At 36.4% G+C, this 15,158-nt stretch overlaps 1 protein-coding gene across 1 annotated transcript in view; it reads right to left on the bottom strand.

Annotated features, from left to right (window-relative positions):
- grin3a (glutamate receptor, ionotropic, N-methyl-D-aspartate 3A) overlaps nt 1–15,158 on the bottom strand; it is a 150,620-nt gene that overhangs the window by 13,515 nt on the left and 121,947 nt on the right. The window contains exons 8-9 of the mRNA XM_030148898.1: nt 5,255–5,416; nt 4,891–4,961 (exon numbers count right to left, since the gene is read on the bottom strand). Coding sequence (XP_030004758.1) covers nt 4,891–4,961; nt 5,255–5,416 — 233 coding nt within the window. The remainder of the gene's footprint in view (nt 1–4,890; nt 4,962–5,254; nt 5,417–15,158) is intronic.

Here is a 15,158-nt window from a genome sequence, read left to right as displayed (position 1 = left end):
AACGCTTTATAAGAAGTACACACTATGAAGCATTAGTTAAGCATTAATAAATACTGAATCCATCATTTATAAAGCATATTTCTGACATGAATACTTATTAGTATATGGTTTATAAGCACAGTTATAAATGTTTTACTCATCATGAATAAGCTCATTAGTTAAGCATTAATAAATACTGAATTAATCATTTATAAAGCATATTTCTGACATGGATGCTCTTTAGTGTATGGTTTATAAGCACAGTTATAAATGTTTTACTCGTCATTAATAAGCACATTAGTTAAGCATTAATAAATACTGAATTCATCATTTATAAAGCATATTTCTGACATGAATACTCATTAGTAAAGACAAACCGGCAGCCTTTGGACTGGTATGGACAGGTGGACAAGGGCAATTCACCAACAATTAATAATTTAATTGAACAAATTCTTATTGACAATTAATCGTTAGTCGATTAATTGTTTACATCCCTAGTTATAAATCTTTTACTCATCATTAATAGGCACATTAGTTAAGCATTAATAAATGAATTCATCATTTATACAGCATAATTCTGACATGAATGCTTATTACCATATGGTTTATAAGCACAGTTATAAATGTTTTACTCATCATTAATAAGCTCATCTACAATAAGCTTAATGATTGTATTTTCATAATTTATAAATTATGGATTCAGCATTTAAAGATTTAGTATTGCATCACTTACAAACCAGTTATAACACATTTATGCTTACATATACACTATTCAGACATGTACTAATGGTTAGTGAATATGTTAGTAGGTATTTTATACTAACTCACAAATTTCTTTTCCAATATATGTCCTATAAACAGTTATTAATACTGGAATCCATTATTTCAGGTAGTTATAAAGCTCTTACTACTCATTAAGTAAGTATATAGTGTGAGCTCATCTACAGTGTGCACTATCTATGCCATCTAAAGCATTTACAAATGAGATTTAAAGGTTGGCAATGTCTAAAGACTTACAAAAATTTCAGTTATTCTAGCAAAGGAATGACACAGCACAAGGGATTATCAAACAAACTGCAATAATATTTATTGCAACTTCTCACAAGTGTAAACATGGCTCAATAAAAACTCCCTAACACCAACAGCAGATCACAGAGGTTTCAAGTACTAAATACAAAAAGAACTAAGTAAATACAATTTTTAATGAAAAAAACATAATATTTTTTATTAACAAAAAATAAAGTCAGAAAATCTGTCAGTGTCACAATTCAATATAATTCTAAACTTCAAAAGTCTCAATATTATCTCAATATTATGAAAAAGATAAAATAAACTCAACACATGGTAAAACAATACAAATTAAATCTTTATGAAAAATTGTCATAAAATCTTCCACAATGTCAATATTCAACATGAACTTCTTTTTTCTGTCTTTTAAACATTTCAGATTAGTGATTTAACATTATAGCTCTCGGTGTTTCAGGGGAAGCAGCTTTCCAGAAACTTGTTGGATTCAACTGTGTCCACTGTTCCTGGATCCTATTATATTGAAGTGGCACACTGTGCAGCAAACACACTGAGTTTCACCTGACGATTCAGTTTCATAAAAAGTTCCTCATATTTGCAGGGTGCAGCCATGAGCTGCTCCACAATTAAAGCCGTGACAACAACCGTGTTTCAGTCCACCCCAAAACACTTGAAAGCAGCAGACATGGTCCCTCCTTGACTGAACAGGCTGAGAATTTCTTTGTACTTGTATTTTTTTTTGTATTTTTTTGTACTTTGGGATACCACCTGATCTGAATTTTGGGCTGCAATTCAGAGGACAAACAATTACTGTTATTCATAGTAAAATGGTTGCATTCGCACTGGGTTCTTTAAACTAAATAATCTTTTATGGTATGGTATTATGGTACCTTTATTATTAATATACACTCTTATTTAATGTTACAAAAATGAACAAAGATACTCTCTTAACACAACATCAGTAACAGTTTACTACAAAAACTTAAATAGGTAGACTGAATAATATACAAATTGGGTTTCAGCTTTGGCACACTTTCCTGTTAATTTAAACAAAAGTACACTTTCATCAAGATTTCAAAATCCAAACATTACTTCACTGTATATGAATACATTTCAAACACTAAAAAGATATTAAAAACTCACATTATCAGTTCCCAAATTCTCAATAGAGCTTAACGTGTACACTAGCATTAACGTGAAAAAACAAAAACAAAAAACAAAACAAAACTACAGGCTCCTCTGATGACAAACCCAACAATCATCAGATATGTGACAAAACAGAAACAAGAAAATACAATAACAGTTCTACAATTTTAAATCATGTAAACTATGGGCCCAAATGAAAAGCTATAGTCGGCAAAGTAAAGGAAAAAAATCCATTCAGACAGGCCTCTTAGTAGCTGTAGGAAACTTTGCAAACTGTGTTAGCAAAGGAACATACTCACCAGAAGTGCCGCTGGCAGCCGCTTCAAGGTATGTACACTGGTTTTTTTTTTTTTTTTTTCCCGCCTATTTCTTGCAATTCAGTCAGACTTTTCCAAAATCTTGGCTAGACTCTGCTAAACGTTGACCCCGCAAGTCTTCTCCTCCTACCTGGAACCGGTCTGGTAGTACTTCCAGCACCAACACATATACCTATGGATGACGGAGGGGAAGCAGATATTCCTTTGTCCCACCTTGATGATGTATTGAAAGCGGGACTGCGGTAGCTCAAGCGGGAAGTCATCATAGCAGTTTAATGCATTATTTTGTGTGGAAAAACAATGAGCAGATTCACCCAACCTGAAGAAACTTATTAATCAGGAGAGCTCAAAATGAAACGCCCTGAATCACATGTTGAGTTTATTTTAATGCAGTTTGTTTGATAATCCCTTGTGCTGTGTCGTTCCTTTGTTAGAATACCTGAAACTTTTGTGAGTCTTTAGACATTGCCAACCTATAAATCTCATTCGTAAATGCTTTAGATGGCATAGATAGTGCACACTGTAGATGAACTCACACCATATACTTACTTAATGAGTAGTAAGTGCTTTATAACTACCTGAAATAATGGATTCCAGTATTAATAACTGTTTATAGGACATCTATTGGAAAATAAATTTGTGAGTTAGTATTAAATACCTACTAACATATTCACTAACCATTAGTACATGTCTGAATAGTGTATATGTAAGCATAAATGTGTTATAACTGGTTTGTAAGTGATGCAATACTAAATCTTTAAATGCTGAATCCATAATTTATAAATTATGAAAATACAATCATTAAGCATATTGTAGATGATCTTATTAATGATGAGTAAAACATTTATAACTGTGCTTATAAACCATATGGTAATGAGCATTCACGTTAGAAATATGCTTTATAAATGATGAATTCAGTATTTATTAATGCTTAACCAATGTGCTTATTAATGCTTAGTAAAAAATTTATACTAGAAATGTAAACAATTAATCGACTAATGATTAATTGTCAATAAGAATTTGCTCAATTAAATTATTAATTGTCACTTAATTGCCCTTGTCCACCTGTCCACACCAGACCGAAGGCTGCTGGGTTGTCCGCGCTACAACGCCGTTGCTGGGATAGCTGGTCATCGAACCGGATCATGACGCTGATGATGTTTGTGGGAGCAGTGCAACCTCCACCTAAATACATGCACAAATGCAGGGTCGGTATCAGATTGGAGCATTTTCCCTGGAGGTTGGTCCAGTTCATGGTCAGTGAGACAGAAGTTGAAAACATCCTCCAGGCCCCTGATTCGGGCCACAGGTATGTCGAGCATTTGCAAAGCTTCAGGAGGTGGGGAAAAGATAAGTGAGCAAAAAGTTTCACTTTCACTTCTACAGGGGCACGGATTGCATCGCCTGTACCTGTATAGTTTTATAAGTAGGACGGAAAGCGACGTACACGCGTGCGCAGTTACTTACTAACCAACATGCATGCATCCCCCGGTCGAACTGTGCGCGCGGGGCCGAGTACTCCCCCCCCCACCCCACCACTGTCGAAACACACGCGCGTGCAGCCCCCCCCCATTACACATGCCACAACAAATGAATTCCACAGGAAACACTGACTGTACCCAATGGTTCAATAAATCAGTCATTAAGGAACATGACATGCTTTCTTCATGAAGCATAAAAACAATATTTAGCTTTTATTCTTATAGACCCTATTGAAAAAGAAATTCAGGTTCTCAGGAAAATTGTCGCTTATCAATTAATTGTTAATCCATCGATAAGGTCAACCAACTAATGATTAATGGATTAATTGATAATTTGCATCCCTATTTATAACTGTGCTTATAAACCATATACTAATGAGCATTCATGTCAGAAATACGCTTTATAAATGATGAATTCAGTATTTATTAATGCTTAACTAATGTGCTTTTTAATGATGAGTAAAACATTTATAACTGTGCTTATAAACCATATACTAATGAGCATTCATGTCAGAAATATGCTTTATAAATGATGAATTCAGTATTTATTAATACTGAATTCAGTATTTATTAATACTAATGATTCATAGTGTGTACTTATAATAAAGTGTTATCAAAATGATTAAAGCAGCAATGGGTCTTTTTATGGGTTAAGTAACAAGCACTTGTACTTCGTGAAATGCCTGTAAAAATGGTAATAATACACTAAGCACTCTCTTAACCGTAACCATATACATCAATAACCCAAGGAAAACAAGTGTACAAAATGTCACATCAGCGTGATATTTAAAGGTTAATAAGCCTAAAACCCAAGTTGATCTGACTGTTTTAAACAGGTGGTAAATAATTAAAACATAACTGGACTCTTTTTTTCAATGTAAAGCTTCACTTCAGTATTAAAACACTTCAGCTGACCTCAGTCTCACAAATAGGGACAGTACCTTTTCTCAGGCTTGGTAACCGTTGGTAGTTTGTCATCTGTGAAGACCAAGTTGAGGGCCCGGTGTAATCTCTGCAAAACAAGAATTTATCACTACTCAAATGTTTCTCAACTAAACTGGTGAACATATATTATTGCAAGCCTGTCTGCACCTTCACTTGCAATGCAGTATAAAATCATTCGACACAATACCTCAGTGGGACCTCACTGCAGCTCCTTCCAAACCCAACTAATTTAAAGTATGCTTCAGTCTTGGATTGTACTTTGTGTGTACTTTGTGTGTGTACTTTGTGTGTGTACTTTGTGTGTACTTTGTGTGTGTAGGTGTGTGTGTGTGTGTGTGTGTGTGTGTGTAAGTTCAGTACCTGGCTAGTGTGCAGCCAGTATTTGAAGCGTGGCTCCTTGACCCTGGGGATGACCAGCTTGTATACAATGTGCTCTGCTATTGTGGTCAGGAGAGATAAGGCCACACCCACACACAGCATCACAAACAGACCGGAGAAGTGTTTTATACCCATCTGCAGCGTCTGGAGAGAGGCAGGGTGAACGATGGGGAAAGGAAAAAAAAAAAAACATGAGAGGACAGAAGTGAATCCCATGACACAAAACATTTTACTTCTTAAACATGTATATTTAATTATTGAAATTCCCATTTTCTCTGTGTATAAATAATGTATAAGCAGTATTATGCAAAATAAGTTCAATGCATTGCTTGTCAGCAAGTTCAGTTATTCTCATTATATTTTCCTTTGTTTTTGTTATTTGCAATAATGTCACACTTTATAAAACTTGTCCTCATATGTCATTTGTATTGAAAAAAAATCTAATTAAAAACTCTGGTTGGGAATCCTTATCACATTAGAGCAGATGTTGTTGGAGTTGTAGGTGTGGCAGTAGCGTTTGGTCAGCGTCGGCAAAACTGCTTACGCCTGTCAACACTTTCATGATACCACCAGCATATTTTAATGTTTCTGTAGTTCCGTTACTGCCCATGACTTGTTTGAACTCATTGATGTATTCAGTGAAGTCACAAGTTCCTATTGTCTCAATTTGAGTTTAGCTGACCTCCCAGGCGTCACTGGCTCCCATTGTTTTAAAAATTTCATTAAAAAACAGCTCGCCTGGACAAAACACTGCATTGACAATGCAATGCATCATGTATTTAAAAAAGAAAAACCAAAAAATTCATAGTTTGACTTTAGAACACCATAAGCTGCAATTGTGTTAAAAACCTGTTCAACTATAAATAAATGCTTTTGAGACTATTTCAGTGTTTTTCAACCTTGGGATCGGGACCCCATGTGGAGTCACCTGGAATTCAAATGGGGTCACCTGAAATTTCTAGTAATTGATGAAAATTAAAAAAAAACAACAACAACAACAACATATATATATATATATATATATATATATATATATATATATATATATATATAGATAGATAGATAGATAGATAGATAGATATACAGGGTGGGGAAGCAAAATTTACAATATTTTGAGGCAGGGATTGAAAGACAGTGTATGACCAATTAGTTTATTGAAAGTCATGAGAATTTATTTGCCACAAGAAAATTTACATAATAGAAAATGTTTTTATTCTGTGTCCTCCTTCTTTCTCAATAACTGCCTTCAGACACTTCCTGAAACTTGCGCAAGTGTTCCTCAAAGATTTGGGTGACAACTTCTCCCATTCTTCTTTAATAGTATCTTCCAGACTTTCTCGTAATAGTTTTGCTCATAGTCATTCTCTTCTTTACATTATAAACAGTCTTTATGGACACTCCAACTATTTTTGAAATCTCCTTTGGTGTGACGAGTGCATTCAGCAAATCACACACTCTTTGACGTTTGCTTTCCTAATTACTCATATGGGCAAAAGTTTCTGAAAAGGTATGGATAATAGTGTTAGGTATGATTATGACATCAATATATGTTTGGTTTCAAAACAATTGACGTGCCTGCTGAGAAAAAAAAAACCTAAATGTTCATTGTAAATTTTGCTTCCCCACCCTGTATATATATATATATATATATATATATATATATATATATATATATATATATATATATATATATATATATATCGTGAGTTCATAGAGACAATCACAATACATAAAAGACATGACAAACTGTGAGTTTGAAACTGAAGCCCTGTGGTACTGTTTATCTGTCAGATGTTTATTGTGGTCAGTTTCCGATGCTGCAGCTCTTTCATAATTCATACTTTGAGTTATTGTTTGTTCAATATTAATTGTCAGCTTTGTAAATCCAACCTGGACTGACTGTTACATATCCTGACCAAGGAAAATAAAATTCTCCCTTTGTGCAGTAATCTACACCTGGCTTTTCTGCCTCTGTCCACAATAATATACATTATATAGCCTAAATGTCGTCTAAAATTAATGTTTATTTGCAAAAACAAATTAATTTTAGCAAAAAAAAAAAAGTCTCCGTTTTGAATGTCTGGGGTCACCAGAAATTTGTGATGGGTCACAAGCCAATAAAGGCTGGGAACCACTGGACTATTTCTTACTTTTAACTGAGCTTTAAAATGTGTTTTACCACTTCACTGTTGCCCTAAGCAAACAACACAGGGCTGGATCCACTAAAGGTTTGTGTGTATTAAAACGTGTGCAGACTTATTGCACATGCAAAAAATGTACAAACTGATTTACTAACAGTCCACACTAAAGGCCTGATTTATTGCACATGCAAAAAATATACAAACTGATTTACTAACAGTCCGCACTAAAGGCCTGATTTACTAAGATTGCAAATAGCAGGTGCAAATGTGCTTGCTCGTGCTAAAAAATGCATGTGCTATTGATTTGCATGTCACGGGTGATCAACTAAGATTGCCTGCACAAATGACAACAGGTGCAAAGTCTTAGAGACTACCCTATTCAAATGTGGATTTTTACATGCGCTACTGGTTGTAATCATGGAGACAGTGTGCTGTAATAAAAACTGTTCTGGGATACCCCTGTACTCATGAATATGAAGTTGCTCTTTTTCCACACCGAGGGGTAGATGTGTATTTCTCTGTTGTTGTTTGTCAGTGGTAAAGTCTATTATTGGTGAAATAAATAGCTTCTCTCTGTATGTCACTTTGTATGGTGAATGAAAACTTTCAAGCCCGTGGACATGATAGAAAACCCTCCACATCAGTGTTTACATAGCCGGTTCAGGAGTCCAGTCACAACACCGTGGACAGTGCTGTGTGTGTATGTATGTGTGTGTGTGTGCAGCGTGTCCTTTTCGGTCTCCCCTGCGAGAGAGAGAGAGAGTGAGAGAGACACACCTCTCAGAAGTTGGGTCCTGGCCTAAAATGGGGGGACATATGTCTCAATTTTTTTTTTTTTTTCTTCCGTCATTCCATAAATGTTGATGTGAGCAGAACAGATTGGTTCTCTGTGTTGCCTTTGATTGTGCCTATGCCGCCTCCTCGCCACAACAACTGCAGCCCGTTTTGCACAAAGCTATGCCAGTTAAAACCTGCCTTTCAGATGTGCTAAACATAGACACAAAATCAGCCACCGCAGTCAGTTTCAGGTTTGGTAAATCACATTGCGCACGCTAAATAAATATTTGCATCTGTAGAAGCCAATAACGTAATAACGACCCATAACGTAATAAATTTGCCATTTTTAAAATGTAATAGGCCAATAACGTAATAAATGACCAATAATGTAATAAAAGACCTGAACTGATAACGTAATAACTTTTGACCAATAACGTAATAACTTATTATGTAATCAGTAGATTATTACGTTACTGGCCTGATAAAAAAAAAAATTCTTTAAAAATGTAATAACTGAGCCAATAACGTAATAATATATTAATATCACTGTATTTAAGTTTCATTTATGAGATATAACTGTGAAAAAATACCCCCCCTCCCCCCGCCCCCCCATGTATTTGTCTATTTAACTTGATAGTTAAAATGATCTCTAGTCCTGTCTGCTGCTCCTTAACCTTTCAAACTATCTCCAAATGAAATGGAAGCACATGTTTACAAACATAGACAATGGTATGATATGAAATATGTATGACATTTGTGACATGTAAGAAGATAGTTTTTTTTTTTTTTTCCACTGTTAACCCTGTAAAGCCTGAACCATTAAATCATTGACAGAAAATTCCAATTCTTTAAAACTGGAGCCTTTATTGGTCCCTCTGAAAAAAATAAAAAATAAAAAAAATAAAACTTTAATTTCCATGTATGAGTTTCAGTTTGTATCATATCTGATACATTGCATCTTAATGCTCAAATATTATTATTTTTGAACAAACAAAAACATAATATAACACCAACATATCTAACAAATAGGTAATTCCAAACATACATAAAAACATTTTCCAGTGCTATCATGCAGCAATGAGAAATCCACCAGCGGAACTGGCAGTGGAAGTCTGGAAGACAAAACAATTCAGTTATTTTTACTAATTTTGTGGTTCCCAAACTTCTTATTTTGCATGGTGGGAGGCCTGAAAACAGTTCCTGTCCTTGTTCAGAAAGAGATGCACTCAACATTTCTAACTGTTCACATGCAAGCTTATAATCATATCATTATAATCATAGCATAATTATTTTCAACGCTCCTTCAACCCTGTATTTTTTTGCCATCTAAAAACACGTGCACACACAAAACACTGGTTAATGTGTATTTTTTCTCTGAATTGGTCAGTTTTTAGTGAAAATCAGTGAGAAAAAGGAAGTTACTAGCAATGGTACAATGGCAACACCCACCTAGTCATCAATCATCAAAATAATATTAAAAAAATATTAAACATTAAAATGATAAAACTGATTAAAAGAATCTTAAGATATATATATTAAATTTAACTATGAAACCTTTGAGTGGATAAAACAGAGGCATTAGCTAAAAGCCAAATTAAAAAGGTGGGTCTTGAGCCTGGTTTAAAAAACTTCTACATTCTCTGCGGCCCTGAGGTTCCCTGGCAGGCTGTTCCAAAGGCGAGGAGCATAATGCTGAAAAGCTGCCTCGCCATGAGTTTTTGTGTTAGCTTTTGGAACTGTTAAAAGACCAGTGCCAGAGGACCTCAGGGTCTGCGAGGGTTCATAAGGTAAAAGCAAGTCTAAAAGATAAGAAGGCGCAAGACCATTAAGACATTTAAAGACTATTAAAAGGACCTTAAAATCAATCCTGAAACACACGGGTGTCATGTCGGCTTCCAGACTTTGTCTGGATTTGTCTGTCTTTTATGTTGTCTGTCATTTTTTGTCACTTCCTGTTTTATTTTGTTAAGTTTCCCTCATGTGTCTTGTCTGGTGTCTTTACTTCCCTTTCCTGATTGTTTCACCTGCGTTGATTACCTGACTCCACCCTGATTGTTGCCACCTGTGTCCAATTGTCTTCCCTCCCTCTTGTGTATTTAAACCCTGTGTCTTCCCCTGTTTGTTTGCCAGTTTGTGTTCTACACTCGTTGTGCTCACTAACCAGCGTTTTGGATCCTGTCAGTCTGTCTGCCCGTTTTGACCCGTTTCGTCTCTCGACCACCGATTCTGCCCGTTCCTGTTTTTGCCCGCACGTCTTCGACCTGGTTCGTACCCGACTCTGATTCTGCCTACTCCCCTTGTTACCTCAGCCTCCACCGATTACCTGTGTTTCGACCCTACGCCTGGATTACGGACTGTGAGTTTTGCCTGTTCTCTCATGTACTGTTGCCCTGTGTTCTGCTTTCCTGTGTTTGACCTGGCTTGTTTTCTGACCTCCCTCTGTTTGTCCCTAGTCTGGGTTTCATTGGGTTATTCCTGGTTCGGCCACGCTGGTCACCAGTGGCTCCCACTCTCGGCCCAGACACCAAGCCTCGGACCCTGCAGCTTCACAGTCTCTTTAATTGTTCTGTGTTGTGCATTTCCCTCTGTAAAAGTGTTTAATAAACACACTAAACTTTACGTTGGTCTCTTGGTTCTGCTTTTGGGTTCAGCCTCAGTACTAGTGGCATGACAACGGGGAGCCAATGCAGTGATTTTTAAAACGGTGTAATTTAACTGTAACTTGTGTCATTTAATAAATACAGACTGCTGCTTAAATCAAATTGTAAATCCAAGACTGAGTGAATTGAGCTCCAATAACTTTTTAAAAGGCCGCAGTCCCAGAACATATGCATGAACGTCCCTTCCCTCTTTTTGCATCTATGACACACTGATGAGATATCCCTTGATATTCTATGCATTTTTATTGGAGTTGGGTAGATTTTGTGAATGAATTTAAAATTGGCTTCCTTAATTTTATTGCTCGTAAAAGAAAAATTAATTCTTTCACAGATGTTTAAACAGGCATTATCTTCTAATGTTCTACCTAACTCCTTCTCCCAGATTTTTTTTTTTTTAACAGTTGGAAGGAAGATTGGTCCTCTCATCAGAATATTATAAAATTCACTAATCTTTCCTCTTATCATGTCTGAAGATAGCAAAGTGTCCTCCAATTCAGATAATCCAAGCCATAACTTCTTTTCCTTAATAAGACTACTTGTGATGCTCCAAATTTGTAAATATTTTAAAAAAAGTGTTATTGGAGATGTTAAATTCCGATCTTAGATCTATAAATGATTTTAACTGCATGTTCACATTTAACAAGTCTTTGAATTGTATTAAACAAGAGTTTGTCCATTGACATGTATTAACCCAAGTGATTTGAGTGTTGAGGTCTGGATTTTGAAAGATCGGAGAATGTATAGAGCTCCAAGGGATGATTCCATTTTTTTTTTTTTTTTTCCTACAGTCTTTCCAAGTTTTCAAGGTATTGATTACAGAAAAACATTTGTCCATATTTTTTATTTTTTCAAAATGATTTATGAATAGGAGGGAAATAAGAGGCAGAGGTTTGAATGGTTTTGATTCCATCTGGACCCACAAGGGTTCTTTTCTTCCCATTGACCATGAAATCAGATTCTTTATTTGGGCTGCCCAGAAGTAATATTGGAGGTTGGGAAAACCAAGACCTCCCATGGCTTCAGGCTTCATAAGGGTCATTAGGCTGATCCGAGGTTTTATGTTGTTCCAAATAAATCTTGAAAAACAACTATTAATTAATTTTAAAAAAAAACTACAGATAAAAAAAACATGGAAGCATCTGGAAAAGAAAATTGAATCTTGGGAGGACATTCATTTTGATTATGTTAATTCTACCTAAGAGTGACAGTGAAGACCATTTTAACAAGTCTGATTTAACCTTAAGTGTGAGGGGAGTATAGTTTTCCTTAAATAATTTATCCAAATCTGGCGTAATAATTATGCCCAAATACTTAAAGCCTTTTGATGTACAATTAAAGCCATAGGATGTAAGCATATTTTCAGTTGGTGTCATGTGTAAGAAAAGACCAATAGACTTATTAAAATTTATCTTGTATCCTGAGCATATCTCCCCATTTAGGGAGAACTGACTCCAGCCTTCTTGCTAAAAGTTTAGTAATAATCTTATAGTCATGGTCTAGCAGACTTATAGGTCTGTATGATGAACACTGCAAGGGGTCTTTACCTTCTTTGTGTAGAACACTAATGTAAGCCAAGTTCGTCTGAGGGAGGAGTTTTTTCTTACAAAAGTTATTCACCATTGCTATAAAGATAGGATGGATCTCAGGCCAAAATTCTGTATAGAATTCCACTGAGAAACCGTCTGGTCCTGGACTTTTATTTACCTGCATTGACATAATTGTGGCTAATATTTCTGCTTCTGTAAATGGTGAGTTTAAAAAATGTTGGTCCTGAGCAGAGACCTTGGGCAGCTTAATTTTACTGAGGTAATCATCCAATTCTTCCTGAGAGTATCCCCCTTGTGATCTGTAAAGATTCTTATAGAAGTCGAAAAAAGTTTGATTAATCTCTTTTGGGTGATAAGTTATTTTGTTTTCCCTAAGCTGTATTGCTTTGATAGTCTTTTCAGCCTCCTTCTTTATTGATGAGCTAGTAATTTGCCTGGTTTGTTCCCAAATTCATATTCCTTTTGTTTAATATAATTAATTTTTTGTATAATCTCGTCTGATATAATATTTATTTTAGCTTTGACAGCAGTTAATTGTTTCCAATTAGCCTCTGTAGGTGCTTTTTTATGAATATTTTCACTTTTTATTACTTCTCTCTCTATTTTTTTTCTTTTAAGAAGTTTTTCATGATTTTTAAATGAGACGTATGAAATAAGGTGCCCTCTTAGTGTAGCTTTTGCCGCTTCCCAAATAATATTGGGCTCTAAGGAAAGGTCATAGTTTTCTTTAATATAGTTTGTTATCCATATGCGCATATTTGATTTAAATTCATTATCTTTAAGAAGAGAAGAGTTAAATCTCCATCGCTTAGAAATAAACCTTTTCTGTTTGCACTGGATCATTAGCTGGATTCTAGAATGGTCTGAGAGGACAATTGGTTTTATCTTACACTTAGATATCACATAAATATAATTAGAGGGGACGAAAAAATAGTCCAATCGAGAGTAGGAATTATGAACATTTGAAAAAAAAGTATAATCTCTAACACCAGGGTTTAACTCCCGCCAAAAGTCAATGAGACCACAGTCTACACTCAGTTCGTAAAGAACCTTAGCAGATTTAGGGTTGGAGGCATTAACTTGATTGGATTAATCTTTTGAACATAAAGTTACATTGAAGTCTCCCCCTAAGACCCCCAGCCCTTTACAGTTTTCATTGAACATTAATGCCATGTCAGATATGAAGGACGGTTCGTCTGAATTGGGGGCATACACGTTTAAGAAAGTCACTGATGTGCCATTAATAGTGCCTGATACCATAACAAATCTGCCATTTGGATCTGTAATTAATTTACCTAAGATAAAAGGTACATCTCGATTCAGTAAAATACATGTTCCTCTACTATGCGTTTTATATGAGGAGAAGTAAACTTGACCTACCCAATCTGTTTTGAGTTTAGTGTGTTCATTCTGACAATGAAGATAGGTAGATAGATAGGTTTCCTGTAAGAAGACATCTGCTTTATCGTCCCTCAGAACAGATAGTATTTTCATCCTTTTAGAGAAGTTACCTAAACCTTTGACATTCCAGGAAATGATATTCAAGTTATTCATAATAACCACCATTTGACCTGTGTATTGCTGTCAATGCATATTGCCTAGGACAAATGACTGTTACTGTTTTTATTAATAATAGTTGTTACCCAACAGACATAAAATACACTACTCAAAAAAAGTTAAGGACCACTTTTTAATTTGTGTATAAGTTTTTTATATGAGGTATTCTGCTTCTGGAAATACCCCAATACAACTGTCCTGGATGTCCTCAAACACACTGTAATCAATTTCACACATGATTGGATTCAATTGTTGCATAATGTCTCTGGCATCATTGCACATCCTGAAAACTGGGCCTATAGGGGTATCAGCTGACTACGTGAAGTGGTACAAAAGTGGGTGCAAAAGCATTTTCTGTCTTTAGTCTCCACAATCAGACAACTTGGTGACAACAGCAATGCCGAGATGCCACCTGAGTGAACCAGAAGTTGCCAGAACCCTAGGGATGCTGGAAGCTGGCCTCAGTCAGCGAAGAGTAGCCGAAATGATGGGTGTGTCGCACAGTGTCATCAGCAGAGCAAACCAAAGACACCGAGAGACAGGGCTATACTCCGAGAGACCCCGCAGTGGCCAACCAGTTGCAACAACCCCTAGAGATGATCGCTGCTTGATGGATCTCAGCCTCCGCAACCGCTTTCACAGTGCACGTCGCCTCAATAATGACTTCGCTGCAGCAACTGGAGTGATTGTTTCGACTCAAACAATCTGTAACCGACTTCACCAAGCCAATATTCATGCCAGAGGGCCAGCTCAGTGTGTCCCACTCACCCCTGCTCACAGAAGAATCCGTCTCAACTGGGCTCAGGAGCATGTCAGATGGACCCAACAGCAATGGTGCCGAGTTCTGTTCACAGATGAGAGCAGATTCTCCCTTGACCACAATGATGGACATGTGAGTCTGGAGGCGACCGGGAGAGAGATTTGCCGACCCCTGTATTGCATTGCTCCCCCAGGGACCACGTAGAGACGAGTAAGGTTGCCATAGGCGATGCCTCCCCACACCATGATGCTGCCTCCTCCATAACGGTCATGTTCTGCAATACAGGACACACTGAGCTGGCCTTCTGGCATGCATATTGGCTCAGTGAAGTCGGTTACGGATTGTTTGAGTGGAAACAATCACTCCAGTTGCTGCAGCGAAGTCATTATTGAGGCGACGTGCACTGTGAAAGCGGTTGCGGAGGCTGAGATCCGTCAAGTAGCG

This window comes from Sphaeramia orbicularis, chromosome 12 (assembly GCF_902148855.1).
Source record: "Sphaeramia orbicularis chromosome 12, fSphaOr1.1, whole genome shotgun sequence".
Taxonomy (NCBI): domain Eukaryota; kingdom Metazoa; phylum Chordata; class Actinopteri; order Kurtiformes; family Apogonidae; genus Sphaeramia; species Sphaeramia orbicularis.
This window is presented reverse-complemented; position numbering and strand designations above follow the sequence as displayed.